The sequence below is a fragment of the Peromyscus maniculatus genome, chromosome 4, assembly GCF_049852395.1.
Source record: "Peromyscus maniculatus bairdii isolate BWxNUB_F1_BW_parent chromosome 4, HU_Pman_BW_mat_3.1, whole genome shotgun sequence".
NCBI lineage: Eukaryota > Metazoa > Chordata > Mammalia > Rodentia > Cricetidae > Peromyscus > Peromyscus maniculatus.
In genome coordinates this window covers 89943555-89970358 of record NC_134855.1, presented here as the reverse complement: position 1 = coordinate 89970358, position 26804 = coordinate 89943555, and the positions used below count along the sequence as shown (strand labels likewise).

The 26804-nt window shown below is 49.5% G+C and overlaps 3 protein-coding genes across 3 annotated transcripts; 1 reads left to right on the top strand and 2 right to left on the bottom strand.

Annotated features, from left to right (window-relative positions):
* Window positions 1–3300: 3300 nt before the first annotated feature.
* Window positions 3301–4071, bottom strand: Nop10 (NOP10 ribonucleoprotein). The gene is made up of 2 exons (XM_006992655.4): window positions 3912–4071; window positions 3301–3670 (listed from the first exon to the last, which is right to left on the bottom strand). The coding sequence occupies exons 1-2, from the start codon at window positions 3963–3965 to the stop codon at window positions 3530–3532; spliced, it is 195 nt and encodes a 64-aa protein (XP_006992717.1). The 5' UTR covers window positions 3966–4071; the 3' UTR covers window positions 3301–3529.
* Window positions 4072–6630: 2559 nt separating this feature from the next.
* On the top strand, window positions 6631–17566 carry Nutm1 (NUT midline carcinoma family member 1). Its single transcript, XM_006992654.4, has 7 exons — window positions 6631–6813; window positions 9236–9947; window positions 11790–11918; window positions 13617–13750; window positions 14169–14443; window positions 14888–15004; window positions 15346–17566. Exons 1-7 carry the CDS (start codon window positions 6795–6797, stop codon window positions 17302–17304), a joined length of 3345 nt encoding a protein of 1114 aa, XP_006992716.3. The 5' UTR covers window positions 6631–6794; the 3' UTR covers window positions 17305–17566.
* An 818-nt stretch (window positions 17567–18384) lies between these two features.
* On the bottom strand, window positions 18385–26393 carry Lpcat4 (lysophosphatidylcholine acyltransferase 4). Its single transcript, XM_006992662.4, has 14 exons — window positions 26136–26393; window positions 24748–24890; window positions 24216–24436; window positions 23337–23449; window positions 23159–23219; window positions 22831–22889; window positions 22614–22648; window positions 22064–22118; window positions 21869–21951; window positions 21487–21612; window positions 21143–21275; window positions 19525–19623; window positions 19012–19168; window positions 18385–18776 (listed from the first exon to the last, which is right to left on the bottom strand). The coding sequence occupies exons 1-14, from the start codon at window positions 26247–26249 to the stop codon at window positions 18601–18603; spliced, it is 1575 nt and encodes a 524-aa protein (XP_006992724.1). The 5' UTR covers window positions 26250–26393; the 3' UTR covers window positions 18385–18600.
* Window positions 26394–26804: the final 411 nt, after the last annotated feature.

The window sequence follows — 26804 nt, the reverse complement described above, 5'->3', positions numbered from 1 at the left end:
AACCCAGACCTGCAGGAGTGGCAGTGATACACCTTTGTTGGCCAAATGCTTTTTTGAACTTTGGAGACAAAGTGAGACTTGGGTTCAGGTAGCACAGCTGTCCTCATACTCCGTGTAGCAGAGAATGACTTCCAATTTCTGACTTGCTTTCTCCTCCCAAGTGCTGGAATTATCACCAAACCTGATCTCTTCAGCGTGGCTTTGTGAATGTTAGAAAAGCACTCTACCTAGTGTGTTATGTACAACCCCAGCCCCCTGCTGGTTTTCTGATACAAGGATTAGCTACATAGCCCAAGCTGGTGTGGAACTCACAGGAATCCTCTTACCTCATTCTCTCTATGCTAGGATTACAGGCCTGAGCCACCATGCCCAACTTGGATTCTTAAACAGCCTATGGCTCTTGATTCAAACTTACAACTGTACTTAAGAAAGGAAGGAAAAAAAGAAAGAAAAAAAAAAAAACCTTCCAGGGTTGAGCATAGGGTTGGTAGAGTACTCGCCTAGCATACAATTCCTGGGTTCAATCCCTACCATAAACCAGGAGTGGTAATACACATCTGTTATCCCAGAACTCAAAACGTAGTGGTGGGGGCTGGAGACAGGGGTGCTCTTCCAGAGGACCTGAGTTCCACCTCCAGCAGCCGCATAAAGGCTACCACTGTCTAACTCTAGTCCCAGGGTACCTAACACCCTCTTCTGGCCTGGGTGGGTACTAGCACACATATGCATACACATACGCATACACACACACACACACACACACACACACACACACACACACACACACACACTTTAAACAGCAAATTTAGATAACTTTTGGGTCTAGAGATGGCTCAGCAGTTTGGAGCACTTGATGCTCTTGCTGAGGACCCAGGTTCGGGTTCCAGCACCTACATGGTGGCTCATCGTCCATAACTGCAGTTCTAGGGGAGCCAGCTCCCTCTTCTGTCCTCTGAAGGTACCAGGCATGCATGTGGTGCACATACATACATGGAGGCAAACACCACAGTGGGAAGATCAAAAGTTCTAAGTCATCCTCAACTACAGAGCAATTTTGAGACTCACTCAGAATAAAAAGACTGTCACAAGCCAATGCAATAAGCAAATGCCAAACAAGACAGAAAATTCCAGTTCATTTTTCCAGTTTGCGGAGTTTTTAACATATCTTTATCCTTAGTAGGATATGGTTCATTCTTTAAAATCTCTCACATATAACACTAAAAACTATTCATGAATGGGCTAAGAAATAAAATACTTGAGAGGAAAAAGAAAAACAACAAATATATGTGTGTGTGTGTGTGTGTGTGTATGATTTTAGCAGAACTATAACTTACTTGAAAGTTATCTGTCTTCTTTAAAAGATATGTCAAATGATTTTTTTTTTCTTTCAAAACCAACAGCCAAGAGTAATCCTGAACTTTCCTACCTCTATGATTATACAGCAAGAATGCAAACACAGTCTCCATACAGAAAGTTTAAAATAAGTGGCCCTACGGCTGGACAGATTGCTCAGCAGAGGACCCAGGTTCCGTTCTTAGCACCCAGGTGGCCACTGACAACCATCCCTAACTCCAGTTTTAGGGGATCCAATGCCCTCTCTGTCTCTGTGGACACCAGAAACAAATGTGGCACACATACATACATGCAAGCAAAACACACATACACATAAAATAAAAAATTTAGTGGCAGTAAGCATAAATACATTCAGATCCAATGTCACAATCCAGGATTGGGAAACTGATAGCCAGTTAACTTGTCAAGGAAAGGAAGAGACCAGCTAGCATTTCTTGAATGCCTGAATACAATTATTTTACTTCATCATCGTTCTAAGATGAAATAATTTAATTAAAAATCACAGGCTGGGCAGTGGTGGTGCACACCTTTAATCCCAGCACTCGGGAGGCAGAGCCAGGAGGATCTCTGTGAGTTCGAGGTCAGCCTGATCTACAGAGGGAGTTCCAGGACAGCCAGGACTGCTTCACAGAGAAACCTTGTCTCGAAAAACAAAACAACAAAATCACTTAGGTTAGCCAAGCATGGTAGCACATCTTTGATCCCAGCACTAGGGAGGCAGAGACAGGCGGATGGAGGCCAGCCTGGTCTATAGGGTGAGTTCCAGGAAAGTCAACCTACACAAAGAAACGCTGTCTTGAAAAAACAAAAATCAAAACAAACAAAATCATTTAGGTTGCTAGGCGTGGTGGCACACACCTTTAATCCCAGCACTTGGGAGACAGAAGCAGGCAGATCTCTCTGAGTTCAAGGCTATGAGCTGGGCAGTGGTGATGCACACTTTTGCTCCCAGGACGTGGGAGGCAGAGGCAGGCAGAGGCTGGCAGAGGCCAGCCTGGTCTACAGAGTTAGTTGCAGGACAGCCAGAGCTACACAAAGAAACTGTCTCAAAAAAAAAAAAATCACTTATGCTGTTCCCATGGCAGTGGCTAAAGTCCTTAAACTTCTATTTCACACACACACACACACACACACACACACACACACACACACACACACACCACTAGACTGGAAAACAATAATCCTTTCTTGAATCTCTCATATCTCTTCAAAATTAAGATCTGTGGGGCATTGCATAGCTGCCGGCTGCCGGAGACTACAGATGTGGGGTATTATATGTATACGAACTAAAGAGGAAAGAGTGTGGGTGTATTTCCAGGTCAGTAAGTTTGGTCAATGACATTCCCACTTAGGACAGCTGAACTAACACTGTATAATTATTAAGAAGCTTCGCCTTCACACCCTTAAAAATGAGAAAAACAGAGGACTAAACAAGTTAAGTGTCTTTACTCCTTACAGAAAGAGGGGGAGGGCTGGAGAGATGGCTCAGTGGTTAAGAGCACGGACTGCTCTTCCAGAGGTCCTGAGTTCAATTCCCAGCAACCACAAGGTGGCTCACAACCATCTGTAATGAGATCTGGCACCCTCTTCTGTATACATAATAAATAAATAAATAAATCTTAAAAAAAAAAAAAAAAAAGGAAAGAAAGAGGGGGAAACAGAACCAGTTTCCTAACTTCCAATTCAGTCTTTTATGCCTTTATTATTCTTTGAGGAATTCAGAATGTTATTTAAAGGGGCCACAATTTACTTCAGGGACAAGAGTTATCTTTTCAGTGAATGCTGACCTTTGTGGGAGTCTCTCAGCCTTTCTTCCCCAATACCCTAACTATCATTCATGGCGCAGCGCCCCTGCTACAGTGAGGACTTAAGATTTTTCTCAAGTGGCCTTGTACTTCCAACGGCACTACCCTCCTCCCCATCTTTTCCTCAAACCACACTCAAAAATGAACTTTCAAGTCATTGTCTCTTTAATAACCTGGCAATAATTCAAAGCATGAAGGAAAAAAAGTTAAGATTGTTCCCTTTACGGGTGATGCCCATCACGACAGACGCGATCACGTAGTGAGATAGGATTCCAAACAGCATGGGAAGGCTTCACTGCTCACGGATTGACGCGTTTGGTTACTGATGATCATCGGCCTGGGGTCGGGCGGCACAAGAAATTAACGAACCCTCAGAGAACTGGGCGCGGCTGCTGGGTCATAAGCACCTTGAAGCGTTTCTTGATGGTGATCCGGTGTCTTGAGTACTTGTCGTCAGGGGAGAACCGAGCAGGATGGGCAGAGCAAGTCTGTTGTCCCGTAGGGTCAAACTTCTGCTCAAGGAAAAAAAGGAAATGATCTCAACACATGAGTGGTGTGATAGCAAGGCGACAACAAGAAAATGGGAAACCTGAAGCCAGGAGACGCGATGGTCCGAACAAGAAGCCGTGCACTACCCAAATCTACCACGTTTCGGCCCCAAGCACCAGGCTGCGCAGGACGGTGGCCGGTTCCAACAGCTCCTCCCACCTAAATTTCTCGCTCTTCCGATTTACAGCTGTTTCCTCCTCTTACCTTCAACGTATAGACGCGATCTCCCTGTTCGTTGAGGTAATACTGGAGAAACATGACTGCACCTCAGCGAGAAGATGCCGACCTCTCTACAGCCAGCCGCGTTTTCCCTCACTGCACCACCTCAATCGTGCTAGCCAACATCCTTCCTGTCTGGCCGGAAGTTTCTATAAGGCATGCCGGGAAATGTAGTCCATTTCTCCAGTCATAGCCATATGACCAGAAGGGGGCATAGTAGAGCAGCACTTGGCCTTGGGCTTCAGCTTGCTACAACCTTGCAGAGAGTTGTTAAGATGGATGGAATTGCCCACTGTGTGCCAGGCACTGCCAGACATTAGGAGGTAGGGATGGGTGTGGGTTAAATATTGATGCATCCAATCTCATCTTTAATATCAAATTGCACACTCATTTCAGAGACACTAGTTTTGTAGTTCCTGGAGAAATAAGGGCTCCGGGATTTTCAACCTCCTATAATCCTAGGGAAGAAGTAAGATATTTTTCTGACCCCCACTTTTATATCCGGTTTCCTGCCCCATTTCAAAGTATTGGCGGTAAAGAGTGCATGATGGGTATTCGATATTATGCAAAGCGAAAAGAACGTAAAGCGTTTCTTATGAAACTGGTGAATTTTGTTTTAGAGGTCGAACCAAGATTCAAACTCTGGACTTGACCACAAATCCAGCTCTTTCTTACATGGTGAGTAGCGAATAATAGCAAAATAAGGTACCCTTCTTAGAGTAGTCCAGTTTTTAAAAGAATGAAAAGTCTTATAAGAGCCTAGTTTAAAAAAAAAAATTAGAATCAAGATACTGCAAAATGATCACTGCAGCACTATTTATAGTGGCAAAATATTGTAACATATTAAATTTATAGGCAGAAAAACCTTAAATTTTTTTTTTTTTAAAGTAACGGATGTAGTTGGTTTGCTTGCCGTTGCATAAGATACATTCAAAAAGCCCGGGAGTTTAACACGTGCTTGTAACCCCAGAAGTCCGGAGGCTGAGGCGGAAGGATCTCCAGAAACTACGGGGTTGAAGAACGGCCTGGGCAGTATTCCGAGCAGTGAGAATTTCGAGCAGTGAGACCCTACTTTAAACCGAGAAACAAAAAAACAAACGGTGTGTGTGTGGGGGGGGTGTGTGTGCGTGTGTATATGTCTGTCTGTCTGTCTGTCTGGGTACGCGCGCAGGAGATTTTGCCAGGGGCAGGAATGTACTAGAAACATTTAAAATTGGCATCTTCTGGCATGGAGGACTTGGTTACGGGGAAATGAATGGGAAGAGTACTTTCTGCTGTGTATTTTATTTTGCATAGCCTGGATTTTTTGTTTTGTGTGTTTTTTGTTGTTGTCAACAATTTTAACACCACCCCACCCCCACACACTGAATTTTAGTCGTTTTCACCTTCCCATACCTCTTTCTTATGCCCCTTTCTCTCCCCCTCCAAACTTTTCTTAGTCTGACTTTTCAGCCATGCTAATATATGAATTTAATATAATAACTTAATTAATTTAATAACTTTAAAAGATAATTTAATGAAAAAACTGTATGGTAATTTTAAGGCAGGGATTGTGGCTCAGGACTCTAATTTATGCACTCAAGAGGCTAAGGCAAGAAGGTCTTAAGGTTGAACCTAGGCTACATAGCCAGACTGTCTCAAAAATGAAAAAGGGACTGGAGAGATGGCGCAGTGGTTAAGAATGCTTTATGCTCTTGTAGAGTACCCAGGTTCGGTTCTCAGCACCCACATGATAACTCACAACTGGCTGGAACTCCAGTTCCAGAGGCTCTCACTCCCTCTTCTGGCTTCTGGGGGTACCAGGCATGCACCCAGCTGCACAGTCACACATCCAGACAAATATTGATACCCATAAAATAAAACTCTATAAACCCTTTAAAAACTATTAAAGATTGTGTCTTTCTAAAAAAGGTAGAGGTCTTTAATCCAAGTACTCAGGAAGTAGAGGCAGGGAGATCTCTGTTGAGTTCTTAGCCAGCTAGGGCTACATAGATATCCCATCTTGGAAAAAAAATTTATATATATTTTTATATGTATATATGTATATATAATATGTATATATAAGTTATATGTATGTATAAAGGTTTTTCAGCAAATGGAAAAGGCCGTGGCTTCCATAAATTGCAGAGCTGTTGGGACTCGGCTGTTTGGGAATTCTTTCTTAAGATAGTTAGTCCTACTTGCAGTCTAAGCTTTTCTCAAACTCTAACCTCCCGAGTGCTAGGATTACGAGTGTTGTGGCAACTTTTCCAGAAGGCGGTGCTCACACCACAGCAGTGAACACCCTGGATCATCCGAGACACTTCAATTTCAAACATTTAGTTTTCTTGATCCTCAACTGTACAAACTGTGCGCTCCGAATTTGGTTCAGAAAATAGAGTCATCACTGTAACGAGCCAAAGATCTACCATTAATCTGTTATTAATAGTAAGCCAGTTGCAGAACTAGAGGAACCGAAGGGAACAGGATTAGGTATATTGTTGAAGAATAAGGAACCAAAAGCAAAAACTACAGGAGAATGTTGGGAATCTGAGAAACAATGTGCAGACTGTCCTAAAAAAAAAAAAAAAAAAAAAAAGACACCCAACAATTGTGCTATCAAATTAATTTAGGGGGATTTTCTAGTTTCTGCTTTTTTACTAGAACCCATTGTGTAATACCTTCCCATTCTCACCACACAATACCCTCTCCCCTCCCCCACTACAGAATGCCTGAGTCCAAGATTCTAATTCTGTTTTGACCCAGTCTTTACCCTACCTACCTTCCTTGGATATCATCTGTTAGAGCTAGGTTACTGCCAGGATCCTGGACCCAACTGTTTCATTCAGGAGGCTTCAGACAGCTACTGTTGGTGTACCTAAACGTTAGATGATGGCGTCGGACAGAAGTAAGACAGGGTGGTGGAGACTGTAGGGTATCTGCCACCTGTTCACATCCCTGGGGTGTCAGATTTGTCCCTTTACCTAGGGACAAATTATTTAGGCTACCCTAAAGGGGTGTGAGACAGTTGACCCCACACGGGCATTAGGGAGCCTGGGGAAGTAGATTTTTACCTTTAGGAAATGGGGAGGGCCTCCTTGGAAATGAACCAAAGTACCTCAGACGTAACACACTGAATATAGGGAATGGATAGCAATAACCAATTTGATTCCCAGGAAGAGGAACCACTCTAACATGCTTGGGGTGGAAGCAGAGGTTTATGTACAATATGAATAGCGTAGTCAGGATTTCAGGGAAGACTCAAGATCTGTCTTCTGGCAGCTAGTGCCTGCTCTGGGACTTCGCCATGAGAAGGCAGGGCTGAGCCTCATTTGATCTCTTGAGAGAAAGTAGGCTGAAGGATGGAGAGGTGGAATTGGGCCCGGGGGACAGCCTTATTTGGAAAGCTAACACTCTTCAGTAGAGTTAGTTACTTAAGAGCTAGAGATTTTATAAAACTGCTTGTGCAGCCCCGGACCTGACGGCTCCTACTAGCCACAGAGGTGGCTTCTTTTCAGTTTAGGCAGCAGGCTGGCTTGTTTGCTTGCTTGTTTGCTTCCTTCCTTCCTTTCTTTCTTTCCTTTTATAGTAATTTATTATGCAAATATGTGGAAGTTGGGAAGTCTAAGATCAAGGTTCCATCTACTTAGTGTTCTGGGGAGGGTACTTTTCCTGCCACATAGACAATTTCTGTGCACATGTGTGCGCTCATGCATTTCTCTCTCTGTATGTGTAAAATTTTTGCTTATTGAAATCGAATCCAAGGCCTTGCAAATGCTGGACAAGCGTTCTATGAGCCAAATCTGGAGCCCTCACTTCACTTTTTAATTTGAGCTGAGGACTCATGAAGTTGCTCAGGCTGCTCTTGAACTTGTGACCTTCCTGCCTCACCCTCCAGAGTGGCTGTATTTACAAACCTGTACATATTTCTAAGTATGTTTTTTTGTTAGGAACAGTCTTTCTTGACTTTTAGGATGGAGGTGATGGGTCATCTTAGCCACAGTGAGATGCTCAGTTTTCTTACTTATTGTGGAGCTAAGACCTTAGCAACATTTACTGTGTGCGGAACTTGGTGGTTATAACTTGGCCCTCTATTGTGTGGTTCAGATGAGTGTGAACATTAGTTTGTTCCTATTTCATGTCTCCTTTGTGGTCAGGAATCTGAGTAGTACTGTTGTGTCAGTCGGTGAGATAATCTTTTTTAAAAGAGGGAGAAAAATAGCATGAAACTAGGCCGGTCGGGTTCTGTTTTTATCATTAAAAGTCATGTGGATATCCCCGTGGATGTCATGTGGATGAAGGCCATGTTCAATGCAGTACACATATGTGTGCTCATCCCCTGCTCTGCCTGACCAGTCTCCACATAGCTTGTCCCCAGCAGGAACTGTGTTCTGGATTTCCTTCTTCCTTAGTTCCAGCTCAATGCCTTGTTCTTCATGAGCCCTAAACTTCTAACATTAAGAAGCAGGACCACAGATACTCTGTACTGCCAAACTTCAATTTGCCCAGTAGTTCCTGAAGGCACTGGAAATTCCCCTCCCTCCATGCTCTCCCCTCACCATTTCCTGGTCTTTATCTAATCCTTTCCAGCTATTCCTGGCTGTTGCATAATGACGTTTCTGGGAAGCAAGAATCGAGGCTATCATACCCTGTCATGGGAACTGTGCTTTCTGGATGTTGACAGGAGCCACAGAGCAGCTGGGAGCAGGTGGTTTCTGTCTTGTGGGAGTAGGTAGGGTTAGCACATGCCCACGTATGTTGGTGGCACTATTTTTGGAGAAATGAGTTTCGTGAGTCCTAGAGTCATTGTGCCTTCATAAACCGCATCTTCTGTTGTTTGAGATGTGGAGATTGTTAGAAGCAAGAGGAATAGAAAAAGGAGGAGAGGATAGGGTGGACCAGTGTTGGTGAAATAGCCTCCTTCCCAAGGACCCCACGAATGCTTTCCAGGAGTCTGGAACTTTCCCTGCACTCAGCCTGCTTGCAGACTTTTTCCTGCAGAACAGGAGTCAGGTCCTGTTTCACTTCTTCTTGATGTGACTCTGGTGCTGCCGGGGGCGGTCTGCAGGAGCCTTTTGAGGAAACCTCTTAGAGGCAGTGACAGCTTGAGCTTGTGCTTGGAAGATGCAGGTCTATGTGTCTCATGGAAAGGGAGCCATGTCTCTACCCCAGTAACTCGGGGGGAAAGCACTGCTTGGGAGACACAGATACACCCATCCATGTCCCCTCCCTCATCGCTCTGACCACACAGGGACTAAAAGGCAGTCAGTCAGTCATGTGGCCTAACTTCTGGTCTCCTTCCTACTCCCTTCTCTTCTTTGTCTCAACAGCCTCTCCATTACCAGGACCTGATATGGCCATGAAGCCTGGTGCTGGCCTGCCCCCTTTCACTGCGCTACCCTTTGTCCCACCTACCCCTGTCCCCCCAGACCAACCCCTCTGGGAGCCATCACCACAGGCCCCCATGCCTCCTGCATTCTCTGCAGGCAATCCTCTGCTCCTTTCGGCCTTTCCCAGCCCACTGTTGGTGACAGGAGAAGGAGGCTCTGGCCCCAGTGTGGCTGGAACTGGCCAGGTCATTGTCAAAGTCAAGACAGAAGTGGGGCCAGCTGAGCCCTCTCAAACTCAGAGCCGTATAGTTACCCAGACAGCCCTAAACTGGATTACCTCAGGTGCTCCCTGTGGGGGCCAGGAGGGGCCTCCTCCTCCTCGGTATGTGACAGCCTCGAATGTGAAGACCGTTCTGCCGGCTGTGGCTGTTGGCGTGAGCCAGGAGGGCCTTGCAGGGCTTCCTCTGCAGCCTCTACCACCACCCGCTGCCCAACTGGCTCCCATTGTGCCCCTGGAAAAGTCTTGGCCAGGAACACAAGCCGCAGCCATGAAAGGAGGTCCGGTGGCTGCCCGGAAGCCCTCCCAAGGTGACCTTGCCTATGCTTCCAAGGGTGTTTATGAGAACTATCGTCGCTGGCAACGCTACAAAGTCTTGGCCCGGACTCACCTATCCCAGAGTCCTGATGCAGAAGCTCTTTCCTGTTTTCTTATGTAAGTGGGGGTGGGTATCCAAGATTGATGTTCCTAGGGCCTTTAGAGGGGACTGTGGGATAGACATAGGGGTTTCCGTCACTCCAGAATTCTTGAGGGCAGTTGTGAGAGTGAGAAGACACTGTTAAGAGAATTAAAAGCAGTGCTACATTCTTTCTGGCATGTAAGACACGTTCAGGTACCTTTTCAAAGAATACCTACAACTCTGTGAAGTCAGACAAGCAGTTTGCGGTAGTCTTCGTGTACGGATGAGAAGACGGAGAGACTTCCTGTCATAAAGCAGGAAGCAGAGAGTGTCATGTAGGTCCTTGACACCAAATGTCAGGGCCCTCCCTGCCCTCTGACACTGAGGAGCCGGGATGAGGTGGGCTGAGCCCTGACTCATTCCTGAGGGATGGGGAAGATGGCACTGGGCCAGGCCAAGACCTTAGGGTGTGTGAACCCTCTCTTCTTACCCAGGAGTCAACGTGATGGAAGGAGGGGATGGCTCCACACACACTGGATTTGTGACCCCGAGCAGGACATTCAACACCTTTGCCCTCAGTTTCCTCATCAGAGAGGGGGTAATTGTCCCTATCTCCAAGGGCTGATGAGATTAAAGGTGCTTGGCAAAGTGCCTGGCATAAACCATTGAAATGATAACTCTTTTATTATTCCTATAAAAAGGCAATCTTAATGAGGAAGGGAGCCCACAAAAGACAAAAATATCCCTCCTTTTGAGTGTATGTATATTTAGCCAAGAAGCCTGGAGTTACAGGCTGTCTTTTTGGTTTATACATCAGCCATTAGTCATCTGGGAGATTTTCTCTACTTCCCAAGCAGACTGGGTATCTCTCAGCTGTGGACCGTTGAGTAAACACTCTGTTTTGCCAGACTTTGGAAACAAAACAAAAAACAAAACGCAAGCTCTCTTCCAGTGGAAGAACTCCTTCATCCAGACTTTGGAGCAAGTGATCAAAAGACAATTCCCAAAGTCCTCAATACACACCACTTTGAGTTCTTGGTTTCTTGAGATAGCTCTGAATTCTCTCTTGGGACCTGGTGGACAATTTCTAAATCTAGAACCAGCATAGGCTCTCGAGGTTGGTTTAGGACCCGTCCCCTTTGGTTTCTGGCCAACTCCTGCTCCTCGTGTTTCATTGTGGTGGGTAGGATCTTGTGCCAGACATGCTCCAGCCCCTGAAGAGCCGCCACCTAGGAAGTTGATTAGGTGCCCAATCCTAGGATCCCGCGGCCCTTACAAGCCACCGTTACAGCAAGCTTTCCCAGTGGTTCTGATACTCAAGAGTGTTTAAGGACATAAAGAGAAGCCAGAAAGCTACAATGAAGTCCTGACTTCAGTCTGCACTCTTGTTTCCTCTGGAGTGTTCCAGAAGTAATGGTCCAATATTCTATCTGAAGATCTATGAGGACGTTCTGGAGACAAAGAAAAAAAAAAACTACTACACATGCTTTAATTAGAGGCTCATGTTAGGCTAGTGAAATAAGTCTTTGACAATTCAAGAGGCTCTGGACAGGGTTAAATCCAATTTACAGTTAATAGTGTTTCCCTCTTCATTAGGGCCAGCACCGTGAGAGTTAAAGGTGGGCGTTGATTTCAGAAGGTCGGGAGGAGAATCATTTGATTTTGTGTGATTTGCACACCTCGGTGGCAAGGGCAGTCAGAATGGCAGCCAACTGGAGGGGAGGTTGTGGAATCCGGACGGCTCATTCAAAGGGAACATGGCAGGGCCTGAGGGGCATGCTAGAGTTGGTCAAAGAAGTGGGGTATGTACTGAGGCGGGCATCAGAACAGGTGCAGGGCACACTCTTACCACGTGTCTGACCTAATGGGGGTTTTAGCCCAGTGCTTCGTTCCCTGGCCCGACTGAAGCCTACTATGACCCTGGAGGAGGGACTTCCGAGGGCTCTGCAGGAGTGGGAGCGTACCAGCAACTTTGACCGGATGATCTTTTATGAGATGGCAGAGAAGTGAGTTTGATGAACCCTCATTCACCCTGCAGGGCTGGGGAGTGGCGGCGTGGTAGGGGCAGCAGAGACAGGCAGGTGTGTGTATGTGTGTGAGGGCTGGGTTGTCAGGAGGGTCAGCAAGGTGGCCGAGCAGGTCAAGGTGCCCACCACCAAGCCTGACAACCTGAGTTGGATCCTCAGGACCCACATGGAGGAAGGAGAGAAGTGTCTCTCAAAAGCTGTCCTCTGAGGTTCACACGCGCATGCTACACACACACACACACACACACACACACACACACACACATACACACACACACAAACACACACACACACACACACACACACAAATGGAACACATTTAAAAATGAACAAATAAAAGAGTGTCACAGGAGGAGGGCTGTAGATTAAACGAGGATCTCCTAGATCCTTGCTGTTTCTTCCACATGGGCTCTGAGGTTATTCTGTCCTGTCTGCTCTTGAAAGGTCCCCGTCTCTGGGTCTTGGATCAATATGGGGCTTTCATACTGAAGGTGTTAGGAAAGGATTGGTTGAGCCCAGTGCCCCCAAAATTCCCATGCTGAAGGAACTTCACCAGATGGCAGGTAGCTATTGATGCAGAACTTCAGAATCACCTTTCCTTTGTTTTTTGTTTGTTTGTTTTTAGAAAATAGCACAGAAGCTGGGCACCTTTAATCCTAGCACTCAGGAGGCAGAGCCAGGTGGATCTCTGTGAGTTCAAGGCCAGCCTGGTCTACAGAGTGAGATCCAGGACAGGCACCAAAGCTACACAGAGAAACCCTGTCTCAAAAAAAAACCAAACCAAACCAACCAAACAAAACACAGAAAACTCTGTCTCCCCCATCCCGATGAGGGACTAATTCTGTAAAAGGTTAGCCAGAATCAGGGTACTGGACACCCAGAGTGGTCTCCTGACTCTTTATCCCCCATTTCCACAGAACAGTCTTGGCTAAAAAATAACTTTGGCTGGCTGTGATGTGTGAGTCAGCACACATAACCCCAGGTCAGAGGTGTGAGCATGCGAGCCCAGGAGTTCAAGGCCAGCCTGGGCAATCCTAGTGAGAACTTCTGTCACAACAACAATGGGGGAAGCAATCATTTCTTCCAAGTGTACCTTTCACTTTTTTCCTGAACCGGAACATTTGACTTCCTAGATTTACCCCTCAGGGCCTGTTCCAGCCTTTGCACTCTGGTGGGCTCTGCTTCTGGAATTCTGCCATCATTTTCAGTTGTAGAAAAGGGGCAGATGAGGCCATAAAGAGCAACCCTGTAGAGTGTACCCCGAGACGGTTGCACAGACCGGACTGAATTCACCGAGCTTATATTAAGTAGTGCTGAATCCAGGGTACTGGATGATATAGTTATGACACGGAGGAGGAGGAGGAAGAGGAGGAGGAGGAGGAGGAGGAGGAGGAGGAGGAGGATACCACTTTGTCCTGGAGAATTACCCAAGCTCTATACTGCCAGTTTCCTTAATCAGCTTCTCAAGTGACAGTTAAGGTAAAGAGACAATATGATGCTATTCCCCAGAAATGTCATTAGGCTACCTGTGAGCCACTTCCCCGGGCTGACCCGACTTCAACCGTGTTTAGTCAAAATGAGGGTGATTGTGGATGCTGGCTGCCTGGTGTCTGGGTTGTGTGTGGATGGGCTAGGTCTCCTTCTCAGCACAGCCCATGCCTTCTTTACCCCCTGCAGGTTCATGGAGTTTGAGGCGGAGGAGATGCAGATCCAGAACACACAGCTGATGAATGGCTCCCCGGGTCTGTCCCCTGTGACCCCTTTGAAACTTGACCCAGGGCCCCTGGTCCCTGAGGCTTGCCAGCAGCCAGGTAAGGCCACCCACAAACCAGATGACAGTGTTTTTGCTTCTGTGACATTCTGTCCTGGAAGTGACATTTTATGAGCCAAACGCAATGCCCCATAGGAAGCTGGGGTCTTATGGTCTTGAATTAACTATTGATCTTGGCCCAGTGAACTAACTATTCTCTCATTTAGGTTGTGCATGCGCCCTATACTTCATCAGCCTAAGAATTGGGGGTTGGATCAGGCAGTTTCTTGGAATGTCAAGGTGTATAGAAAGATTTCTAACAACGGTGTTCTCTCTCATACCTTCCAGCTTTTACATTTTCTCCCCCAAAGCCTGATCCTGTTCTGGAAACATTTCTTGTCCCTAGGTTTCTTCCCTTACAAGCATTGCTGGGCAGTAGATACCATGGCTTCTTTCACACTCCCCATCTCTTCCCTCAGTGTACATTCCCAAGAAGGCGGCCTCTAAGACACGGGCTCCCCGCCGGCGGCAGCGCAAACCCCAACGGCCCCCGGTTCCTGAGGCACCCAAGGAGATCCCACCAGAAGCTGTGCAAGAATATATAGACATCATGGAAGGGCTTCTGGGGAGCCACTTGGACACCGGGAAGGCAGAGGAGGAAGAGGAGCAGCTGGAGGATTCGGGGATGTATCCGGATACAAGTCTGCTGAGCTACATTGAGGAACTGTGCTCCCAGGAGGTCTTTGTCTCCAAGGTGAGCTGAGTCTACATGGCTAATTCCTCCTCCTCCTCCTGAGACAGTTTCTCTGTGTGTAGCCCTGGCTGTCCTGGAACTCTGGAACTCGCTCTGTAGAAGACCAGGCTGGACCTGAAGTCACAAAAGTCCACCTGCTTTTAATGCTGGGATTAAAAGTGTGTGCTACCACACATGCCCAGCTACATGGCTAATTTCTAATAGATATTTGTTGGTTGGACACTATGGGGCACCAGCCATCTGGGATTCTGCATATGGCAGGAGGCTCCACTCTACAGTTTGGAAATGGGTATACATGTATGCACACATAGGTAGCTGGTGGTAGTCACGGTCTATAACAAACTCCAAGTGGGGGCATAGGCCTCATCACTTTGTCTCTGGAGCACCTGGGCTTCCAGGTCCCTTCACACCAAGATTCACACCACTCTTCTTTCTGTTCCCCAGGTGGAGGCGGTCATTCACCCTCAGTTTCTGGCAGATCTGCTGTCCCAAGAGGAGCAGAGAGATCCTTTGGCTTTAATTGAGGAACTAGAGCAAGAAGAAGGACTTACTCTTGCCCAGGTAAACTTGGGAGGCATGGAACACTAGGAAAAGGAGGCTGCCTGATTATGTATAACCCTTTGATATCCTGATTCTGTTACAGAGGATTTAGGGTTGGGCTCTGGGTCTAGAACAAGGGAGGGAGGGAGGGGATCGCGTGATGAAGTGTATGGAAGAGGAAAGGCTCACAGCAGAGGAATAAAGCCCCCCAAAGGGGAAAAAGCTGCAGTACCAATCTTCAATACCACCCCCTAAGCATTTGCTTTTCTTCCCCACATTGTCTACCTACCATCTCCTCTCATCCACTCCGCCAGCTCTTCTCCTGACCATGACAGAACTGGCACTTGTCCATTCCCTTTCAGCTGGTCCAGAAACGACTCTTGGCCTTGGAGGAGGAAGATGCGCAGGCACCTCCAAGTTGCAGCGGAGCTCAGTCAGACTCAAGTCTTTCAGTTTCTGATGAAGATGAAGATGGGGGTCGGAGGCCTCGGCCCTCACCTGGGCTTCAGGGGGCTGCGGGCACTGTTCACATTGGAAAATCTGCTTCTCCAGGCAAGCAGGCAAGAGAAGTGTATGGTGGGCAGGAACAAGCCCTAGGTGGTCCAAGGGGGAGTCACAAGGATGGAAACACTCTGCCATCCTCTAGCAGCTGGGACCTGCAGCTGGAACTCTCAGCTTCACAGGGCATGCAAGTACCCTTGGGCGTGGAGAGAAAAGGGTCTGGGAAGGCTATCAAACAGCTATCTGCCCATCATGATGGCCACCTGGGAGGTACTGGGCCCTTTGGGCACTACCCAGTGGCAGATAGGAATTTGGAATCGTTACCTTTTTGCTGGCAAGAAGGTCCCCAGCCCGTGAGAGCCTCCACTTTGGATGTTGGACTTACAGAGCCAGTTCCTCTGCAAGGACTTGGGTTAGAAAAGCAGGCCTTGGGGCTGCAGATAGGGCAACAGATTCAGGGAGTCGGGGTGCTTACTCAAGGGAGAGACCCTTCAGCAGCATCTCAGGAAGGCTCTTCAAGAGCCATGTGGGGAGATGACAGAGGTCCTGCCGCGGTTCAGAGTTATGATCAGAACCATTCCCCTGGAGCCCCTGGCAACCTGGACAGGGTTTCTCTCAGCCCGGGATTGTGGCTGAGCGGTGACATGGATGCTGTACGCTTAGAGTTACCCTTACAAATCGAGAGGGTCATAGACAGCACCCAAGATGAGGCGTGTATAAGGGAGGACCAGGCACTGAATTCCAGAAACAGTGTTTCTCCAAGTCCTAGGAAAACCACAGTGCTGGAGGATGTGGGGAACATTGTGGTTCCCTGTGGAGGCACAGGTTCGACAGCCGTCCTAGAAAAGAGAAGCTCCTGTAGCTTGCCAGGATCTCTGATGGCCAGTGGCCCAGCTTTGAGGTCCAAAGAAAATCGAGAGCTGAACCCCGAGACAGCACAGGATCCCAGTGACCTGTGGGCTAAAGGTCACTCCCCTCTGTTGGAAACACTTGACACCTCCACACTGGGGTCTTCCACATGCCAAGGTAATCTCCTTATTCTTGGGACCCAGGATGCCTCCTCTTTCCCCAAGGCTAGCTGCGAGGCAGAGAGCAGAGGTAATCTACTTTTTCCTCTGTTGGAAAACATAGAACATGTTGACATACTAGATGTTAGAAATGACAGTGCCCCCCAACCAGGGGTCAGCAAGGATTCCTGCTCATCAAATTTTAATTCTTATAACCTTCAAGGAGAGGGCAGAGAAGATACTGTTATCTCCAAACCTACTGACCCTGTTCCTTTACAAGGTAATCAAGAATCTTACACACTCAAGACCACCAAATCAACATCTTGCCAGGGTCTGGGAAGTACTTCCCCTAGACGGGGAACTAGGGATGCTTTAGTTTTGCGAGAAATATCTGTTAGAGAAACACACAACTCAGCAGCAGATAGGGCCAAAGGAAGTGAGAAAGAGGAGGAAGAAGATGAAGAACTCTCTAACTTTGCCTACCTTTTGGCTTCAAAACTTAGCCTTTCTGCAGGGGGGCTTTCCCTTAGTACTTGTCATGCCTCTGGAGGTCAGGGAATCCAGAAAACATCCCACCCCTCTGCTGAAGTAGATGACCTTGGCCAACCTTCACCCACTCCCCATACATCTGGGAAGCAAGCCCTAGTTGGGATCCCAGCTACTGCTGTGGAGAGACCCCAGCCAGGAGCTCAGCCTGGCAGTTCTGGGCAGAAACCCCTTGCTCTGGGAATAGTGCAGCTCCCACAGCCTCGTAAACGGCGGCGTGACACTTTTGTCACGAGCAAAAGGAAGAAGCGACGTCGTAGCCAGTAGGAAGGGAAGGGCCATCCTGTTCCATCCACCTAGCAGCACCCTAAGGTGGGGGCCCCAGAGTATATTTTACTGCTGCTGCTTCCTAGTGGAGGAGCAGCCCCAGCCCAATGTTGTTTTTGTTCTTGTGCAAGAAGCTGGAGAGCCTGGGGCAGAAGACCAGTCTGGCTAGGTTGCAGGGGCCCCCTTCAGTGGAAAGTAAAGGGAAAGGGAACCAACTTCGGGAAGTTATATGGAAAAATAAAGATTTGTTTTTGGTTGGAAACTGTTCTCTATGTGCTCTTCTGTGTGAACATCTTGGCTGCTACGTAGAACAAAGTCTTACACTAAAGGTAGAGTCTGCCGATTCCCTGCAGTGTCTTTAAGAATCACCTTCTTGACTAGGTCTCTTCCCAAGCCAGAACCTGGCATCGGCAGGTCTTGTCTGGATAACCTGTTATTGTTGGCTTCCTTTTAATATATAGGTGGGGAAAGATGCTTTTTGTATTTGTCAGATCTCAGATCTGATTTCCTGAATTTAATTAATTTTATGTATTTGTGTCAAGATACAGCACCTGGGGTGTGGGATGTGGAGACCCTTTTCCCTTTAAGGGGCCAGACTTGAAGGATTTATATATCCTCAGCCCATGCTGCTGTAGAAGCACCGTGGGGTTGGTGTGACCTGGAGAAGGCTACTTTACTGACACAGGTCTCCCAGTATGGGCGATGGAGTAAACTCTCAGTGGGACTGTTAAATATGGAATGGCAGTAAGCTATATTTTCATCTCTTTAATGAGGACAGAGCATGAGGGAATGGGAAGAGAAAGAGGTTCATGAAGAAGTCTATTAAAATGTGCACATTTAGTAGGTGGGAACAGGAGGGGAAGATACAAACTTAATGTAAGATTTCCATGAAGGAAATACCCCAGTCCATTTGTGAGTGGGAATTCAGGTATGGCCAAGTTCAATCTTTAGAGTTTAGAAATCCCAATGGAAATCTGGCAACCAACCATTCATCTCTTTCCTTCACAACTAATGATTCCACCCATGGGACCGAGCTTCTTCTTTTTTTTTTTTTAATAGATATATATTTATATTTATATATAAAATAGTCTTTTACAAAAAAAACCCCACCAAACAAAAAATTAAAATAAACTTAAAAAACAAACAATGATAACCAAAAAAAAAAAACAAAAACAAAAACAAAAAACAAAAAACCAAACAGGAGCAGAGATGGGGTTGAGGCGTAGGGAGGGCCTCTGGCCTGTCCTGAGAGCAGGGCTGGATTCGAGCTGAGGAAGGAGTGGGAGGCTGGGGTGCTCAGTCATCCTTCTGCTTGGGGGCTTGCACAGTCCCATTGGCCAGGGCCGTGGGGCTGCTTGGGGACGAGGCCTCTGGCATCTGGGAGGTGCTTCGAGGCTTGTGTGGGGGGCGTAGGTAGGTACTGAAAAGCTTTCCGTACAGAGGGTCGTGGAGGGAGAAGTTCTGGAACTCATCTGGACAGGGCGAGTGGGAAACAGAAACGTATAATCACCTAAGCGCGAGAAGAGGACACCTCTTCCTTCTCTTGGCTTAGAACCGGTAACCCCCCAGTCCCTCTAATCTGTTGGCCTTCTCACATGCAGCTTTGCTTCCCTTTTCCTCACTTGCCTATTTCCCGCCCACCTCGCCTCTCAGAGGTTCTGGTGGTACCCCAGTGCCTCTGCAGGGTAAGAGAAGGCAGTGACTTACGGAGGGAGAGGCCTTGGCTGCATCCAGGCTGGCACAGCTCGGCATGCAAAGTCGTGGCAGCAGGGCGGGGCGAACCCAGCAGCAGGTGCAGGATGGTGCTGAAGCCATCTTTGTACAGCAGGCGGCCAGGTCCTTCCGCCTGCTCTTCAGCAAAGAGCTTGGGGCAGAAAGAGATGCTTGTAAAGTTCTCTCCTCCAGACATTGCCTCCTGCTGCCCGGAAAGCCTACGCGATGGGCTCCCCTTCTTCCAAGAGTTCTACATATAAGCCCCTCGTGGACCTCTAGTGCCCTTTCTTTCAGGGTAACTGTAAAATGTCTAGCTTCTGCCTTCTGCCCGGCTAGGCCTCAGTAGGAGATACCGCAGATAGGCAGTTTTAGGTAGTGTGGCACTCCCAGGGCACTGACCACGCATTATCTAAAAGCTGAGAACAGTGTAATATACCACCCTCCTGGGATGGAACTGTGGGGTAAACGGTATCAGCAGTTGTCCCACAGTCCCTCAAAGGTACCTACCTCAAAGGCCAGGCGAATCAGCTCCTCCAAGCTCCTGCCCCCATCCAGGGCTGCCAGTGCGAGGGCCACATTTCGGAAGTCCACCAAACCCTTGGCATCCTGGAGGGCGAAAAAGCAGAGCAACGCGGGGACCATACATCTTCCTCCTGCCCTCTGGCCTTTGGTTTCTCTTCACCAGGCTTGGAAATGAGGGTTGTGGCCACTCTGCTCAGAACTGAGCACCACACTCCTCAGGACTCCTGAAGTTCTCAGGCTGTAAGCTTCCTTAGGGACCCCTTACCGCACAAAGTCATCTAGTAACAAAGCCCCCCCGGACAGAGATCTAGGAAGGGCAGGGAATCCCCCAGGAATTCTAAAGTTACCACCCATTCTGATAGACCACAGGAGAGCAATCCTGGTTTCCAAGCCAGACAAACTGGTTTTCCTCTGACTCAGCCTACGTGGGAGAACTGGTCCAACAAATTGAAAGGGGGCCCCTGGCCTAATTTTTTTAAACCAAAAATTCAAACAGAATAGATGCTATGCCACGTCTATGGGGGGACATGGCTGAGATGGGGACAGTCTTCTCCAGTCTAAGAAATCTACACATGCTCATACTTAACATTTTTAATATTTTTATAATCGAGACAATGTCTGACAATGTCTAACTATAGAACCTAGACTGGCCTTACGTATGATCCTTTTGCCTCTGTCTTCTGAGTGATGAGGATGTTGAGACTCATAGTCTGTGTCTATGCCCTTTCAGAGGCTTGGGGTATAGCTAAAGTATAAGGCCACCTGCCTAGCAGAAAAACCTGAGTCTATTCTTAGCACTTAAAAAGAAAACACAAATTAGAATTGTAATGTGAAAGGATACTTGACTATATTTCTGGAAATAACAGTTTGCCTAAATTCTTGAGTTAGTTCAGGAATCCTCTAGGAAGGCTACAGGATATTGGAAAAGAACCTGCTTCTGTACTGCAGCAATTGTGGTCTCAAATTCTCAACTGTTTAGTTAGTTTTTTCTCTACCTTCTCCTTCCACCTAACTTTTTTTTTTTTTTTTTGGCTTTTCAAGACAGGGTTTCTCTGTGTAGTTCTGGTGCCTGTCCTGGAGCTTGCTCTGTAGACCAGGCTGGCCTCGAACTCAGAGGTCTGCCTGGCTCTGCTTCCCAAGTGCTGGGATTAAAGGCGTGCGCCACTGCTACCTGGCCACCTAACTCTTCATGGCCCTTCTGTGAAGGTCTCCACCCAGTGTCCTTCGTGGTCATGATTCCCCATCTCTGCCAATCTCTAGAGCGGCTCCAGGTTCTAGACTTCCCTGATGGAGCCTGTCATTCGTTCTTCCTTCTATGACTACAGCACTGTTCCCTCTATGTACTGGATACTCTGGGGGAAAAAAAAAAAACTGTCCCAGTACATCTTGTAGCCGGCCATTTTCGAGGGTTATTAGACTATGCAGAACAGACTTGCAATCGAGCCAGCAAACTAGAATTACAATTTGACAGGATACTTGGTTCTATTTCTGGAAACACAGTTTGCCAAAACCGACATGTTCACTAGAACTTCATCTCTGAATCCCGAGCTTGTTGGCTTGGAGGGCAAGTCATCCATTTTGCCCTGGGTTCTAGCTCCATTACCTCCTGGAAGTAGCTGAAGGCACCAGCCACTGTCTGAGGATCTGAGAGCTGTAGCTGCTGGGCAAATGCCTCTTGGCTGATCATTCGACTCCGGCCTGGCTCTGCCCCTGTGTCCACGCAGCCAGGGGACAGCCTACGATAGAAGGGACAGCAGCGAGCTGACTCCATCCGCCACGCCCAACCTTGCCCCCCAGCACTAGGCTCCCAGCGTGGGCTCAGCGGCTGTCCTCCCACCCTCTGTACGGAGGATCAAATCCAGCACGGCACTTCCTCCTCCGTTTTCCCTTTGGAACTTTCTCTATCTGGGGCACACTGCTCAGACCCTCACCTTCAAGGGAACTTACCCAGCCTTCTGTAGCACCTTTCCTAGTTCCCAGAGCCGTGGCTCCAATGCTACCTTCAGCTGGCCCACCACAATCACAGGTAAGCTCCCTACAAACTCACATTCGGTGGCTGGAATGCCCAGGGCCCTGCAGGACAAAGAGGGATGGAGATCAAGGGGGAAGGTAGTGCAAGAAACTGCCGGGGTTCCAGTGCACCCGGTCTGACGGAAATGGTCCGTCTCCATCTTTTCTCCCCCTTGCCTCAGCTGTCTGCCGCACGGCCCTTCCCCACTATCCCTTATCTTGGCCTCAAAACCTCCTGCCCCTTCTGTGGTTCCTCTGCTCTGCATAACTGCTCCAGGAAATACTTTGTGGAATACCAGGAAATACTTGTAATACTCACTGTGCCATGACTCTCTGCACATTGTTGGCATAAAGGGTGGGGTCCTTACTCTCCTCAGGGCTGGGCTGATAGACCGGCAGGAACTGAAACACAGACACAGCTCTCATCAGGACCTGGAAACAAGGGACGGGCACTGCTACTCTATTCCCCGCTCCCCACTAAGGGGGCGGCAGCGGGGCGCCGCCGCGGTCATACCTCTACGTCCACGATGCTGCAGGGCTGAGAGGCTGTGAGCCAGAGAACTTTGAGTCTAAGGGAAGAGAGAGGGGTGTTTACCACTCTAACTGTGATGAGCAAGGCAGTGGGATAGTCTGTGATATGAAAAGTGGGGACCCCTAGCTCCAGTTAACTGGGAGACCATGAGAAGGGCCAGAAGGGTGATGGGGAGAGAGACAAAAGCTGCAGGAACACACCAGGGGGAAAGCTGCAGGCAAGGGGGAGTCTGGGTACCAGGGAGAAGGGAAGAGGCATGTCTAGTGATGTGGGTTCTCCAGAAAAGACCACTGAGTGAGGACACCCCCCCCCCCCCCGGCCGCCAAGAACCCCACAAACAAGAAACAAACTCAGGACAGCAAATAAGAAGGAACTGTCATCACAGTAAGAGTGAGGGGGGTGGGTGGGGGGAGGCTAGAAGTACTGCCAAGTTACAAAGGGAGGTCAGAGGACAATCTCCTCTAGAGATTGGACCAGGGATGCTCTGATGGACCGGACCCCACACCCTTACCCCCACAACGCTAGAACTCACACGCCAGGGCCCCTCCATGCCCAGCTGGTGGTGTCCTGTGGGAAAAGCAGAGGGAGGGGCAGGTTACTTTTCTTTCTGGAAACCACCTTTAGCAGAGACGACGACCCCCACCCCCACCCCCACCCCCCGCCCTGCCCACGTGCATACTGTTTTCCCTGGGTTCCCTTTAGGAAGGACTCATGCTCCCTGCTCCCACCCTTCTTCCGCTGAGACTCACCAGACTGTTGGGGTACCGGATGAGGACAGGCTGCACGGGCACCCCTGCGATGAAGGCTCCTGAATCCCATTTCCACCCCACCCACCCACCCCGCAAGGCAGAAGTTAGTACACGGATGTAGCAACATGGCATGAGAGTCTGGGACACGACCCGTGGCTTTGCTTTACTGATAACTTTTCTCTGCGTCTCACCTTGTCAGCGTCAGGTAAGAGGCTTCCCGTCGCCACCACCCCTTCCCCTCTCCGCTACTCCTCAGTTACTCCTCCCCCAGAGCTGGGGCTCCTTCTCCTCCACCACCTTATCTATCGCCCACTAGCGTTTTACTCACCTGCTTTGAACTTCAGCAAAGCCTTCTTGTTAGAACAGGTGCCTTCAGGAAAAAACAGTACCTGGGTGGAAAAAAACCACAAAAACAGAAACCCCACAGCGCGGAGTGAGGTGGGAAGCAAAGAGCGACCGCTCAAGACACACAGGACAAAGAGAGGGGTCCTGAGACCCTTACCCACCTGAGGCCACTTGCCTCCTGAGGTGGCCCGCCTCCGCACCTCCTCCACCACTCTCCGGCGAGAGGCTGGGTCATGACGGGATACCAGGATGGCTTGATTGAACCGAAGAAGGGCTGGGTCGGGAAGAAGGTTACAAGGAGGAGTCACTAGGTTCTGACCCTGAGGCACTGACATCTGGCAGCCTCTATTTCCTCAACAGTACACGGTATTTCAACAATCCATTTATTGCTACCATCTATTTATTGTAGGCTGTCTTTCTAGTACCTTGTCTCTGGCCCCAGCCTTGAAGTCTGAGATCAGCTGATAAACGGTGTTGATTTGCATTTCATCGGCCCATTGTAGCATGAATCTTAAAAGTTCTTATTAATAAAGTCAAACCTGAGGCGAGTTATTGGGGTCCATGCTGGTAGATCAGAGAGACAGAACAAGCCACTGCTCAAAAGCCTGAATGCTTAACCAGCCAAAATCTTAACCAGCCAAATGCTTCTAGTTTCTGGTCCTCACGCCTTATATATATCTTTCTGCTTTCTACCACCACTCCCTGGGATTAAAGGCTGGCTTTCTGGGATTAAAGGCGTGTGTCACCATGCCTGGCTGTTTCCAATGTGGCCTTGAACTCACAGAGATCCAGAGGGATTTCTATCTCTGGAATGCTAGGATTAAAGGTGTGAGTGCCACCATTTTCTAGCCTTTGTATCTAGTGGCTGTCTGTTCTCTGACCCCACATAAATTTATTAGAGTACACAATATTTTGGGGAACACAATACCACCACAGCCCATCGTCAATAACCCTCCTAACTTTCCTCTCTAGCATTTCCATGTCTTGACTTTTGGGGTCTAGAGCTGTCATCCTCCCCTCTACCTCTTGAATTCTCTCACCTCCAATGACAGGCACAGAAAGATTCTCTGCTCGGGACACAACCTTGGGCAGGTCACAGGGTAGCAGAACAATTGGGTCAAAGAAAGTTGAGTGGGGAGCAGCAACCAGGACCGGGGCTTCCAGGCGAGAGGCCCTCTGTCCCCGAACACGGATCCGGAGGAAGCCAAGCAGGAAAAAGAGCAGGCGGCTCAGACCAAGAACCCCATTGTGGCACACAGTCCTGTCAGGGTTAAGGCTGGGGATCAGTGGAGGAGGGAGTTCCGGTCCTTAGTCAACTCTGTCCCCCCTCCAGGCACCTGGGACAGAAGGAAACACCTCTTCCCCCCTTAAAGCATGTTGGCCATAGAGTTGAAGTATTTGGGACATGACGCTGAGGGGTGAGGTTCTAAGGACCAGATCTGGGGTTGGTTGATAGCTCATGTAACAGACAGACTCCGAGCCCCACCCCCCACCCCCGGGGGGGGGGGGTGGTGAGCACAGCACAGAACAGGGGTGAGAGAAGTAGGGTCTTAGGAGTTGGGTCTCACTTACTTCCTCCACCCAGTAACTGGTTCCTGAAGCTGCTCTTCAGTGAGACCTGCTACTTGGAGCCATGCAAAGGGCCAGAGGAGAAAGAGGACGATAAAGGCTAGAAGCACTCGGATTGGGGCCAGCAGTACCCCCAGGAGGCAGAACTGCAGAAGGGCAGGAGAAAATATCCCTTAGGGCCGGGAAAGGCTCATTCCACAGCGTCCATCTCCTACAAGGACTGACCCGGGGGCAAAGAGTTAACACCTTGCAGGTATTAGGGTAGAGGCGTGGGGATCCGAGTGGGATGAAGAAGACACTAGTGAGGCCAGGAGGGTAAAAGATTAATACCACTAGGTGCCGGATAGCCTCGCTCTCAGCTGATTCCCACTCCACCCACAAAGGTTAATGTCATAAAATGCATCTAGTACTTGGAATGGCTGTTAAGAGGATTTAATGAGAGAATGCAGTGAAGGTGTCCAGCTCTGTGTTTGATGTAGGTTAGAGACAGGTCCTCTTTCCCAACATCCCATTCCATAAATAGCTCCTATGCCAAACAAACCCGGTGCGGGGCTCTTTCCACACTTTGGGCCCCAGGAGAAGATGGTTGGAAACAGAGATCCACTTTTCAAGCCTCAGGTCAATCAATCCCTAGTACTGCAGAACAGCAATCCTTAGGTAACGCTCAGCCCTATTCCGCAAGGTAAGGGTTGCCAAGAGCCAGGGTGACTCCAGAGGCTTCTCCTTAGGATGGAGCAGGTAAATAAACCTAGCCCCCGCCCCCCGGGGCCGGCCTCAGGGGAGGTGATCACAACAGAAACCTTGGACACTTCCTTCCAACATCACCTCCTGCCTACCCTAGGGTGGTGCGTCCCTCTACTTCCTGTAGCCAACCCCCCTCCCAGCCTCCCTGCCCCCACCAGTAGGTGCTGCAGTGAGGGTGTATGGGGGGTGGTGGTAGCGGAAAGAGGAGGTGCTGGAAGGGCACAAGGACGCAGTCTCCGGGTCCAAACCGTTTAAGTCGAAGCCCGGAGAATCGCTGAGCACGCCCCTGCCCCCACCCCGGGCTTTCCGTAGCCTCCAGCTCCATCCCAGCCCGTCAACCTCCGAGGGATGTAATCCGCATTCCCCAGTGTCCTCCATCTCTCCTATCCTTGGGTCCCCTTCAATCCTTCCTCTTCACCCACTCGTTTCTTCCACACTTCTGAGCCTGTCTATCGCCTAAGCTCGACTCCTCACCAGGGCTCCTCCCCCACCTCCGGTCGCCCCCACGTGCGCACCCCCGGACTCCCTCTCCAAAAGCTTCTTAGCTGCCTCCTCTCCCATCCCCGTACCCATCTCAACCTCGGATCGTCCACACCGGGTCTCCCTATCCCAACCAGTCCCCCGCACGCCCCCTGCCCACACCTTACCTTAACCCTCTGGAGGCCGGAGAGGTGTAACTCATGCACGAACGGGTTTGGGGGCGCTGAGGGCCCGGAGGTGGGATCGAGGGGGGCCCAGGCCCCAGGACTTCCTTGGCTCATGATGGGAGAAGGTGGAGCGAGGGCCGCGGCCCCCCCGCCCCCGGCCCGGGCCCCGCTCCCGGTCCCGGTCCGGCTCTGCAGAGCAGCTCGGCTCGTGCGGCGGCGGCAGCGGCGGCGCTCTGGTCCCAGCCCCGCCTGGTGCCGGCCGAGGGGCGGGGAGCCGCGGCGCCGCCCGGGCCGCTCGCGTTGTCAGGGCGCCGGCCGCGGGGCGGAGCTTGCGGCGCCCGGGCGTCCCCGCTCACCCGCGTTCTCGGCCGGCCCTCGTGCCATTCGGAGCGCGGCGCCCCGAAGGACCTGGCTGTCCCTTTCCGGGGGTCACGGGCTGGAAGCCGGGCGAGGACGTGGGCGCGCAGCCGAGCGCCCCGGTCACCTTCCGGACGCCGCGGCCACCCTGAGGGCGCGGGCGGCGTGGAGCCCTGGTCGGGGCAGGGTGCCGAAGCCCGCGGCTGCGGCAGGAGGCTGGGCCCCCTCTCCCCGCTGCTCCCCCGTCCCAATTTCTCCATCTCCCCGGCGGACCACCTCTTTTCCTCCCCGGCCGGCGCGCCGCCATGGCGG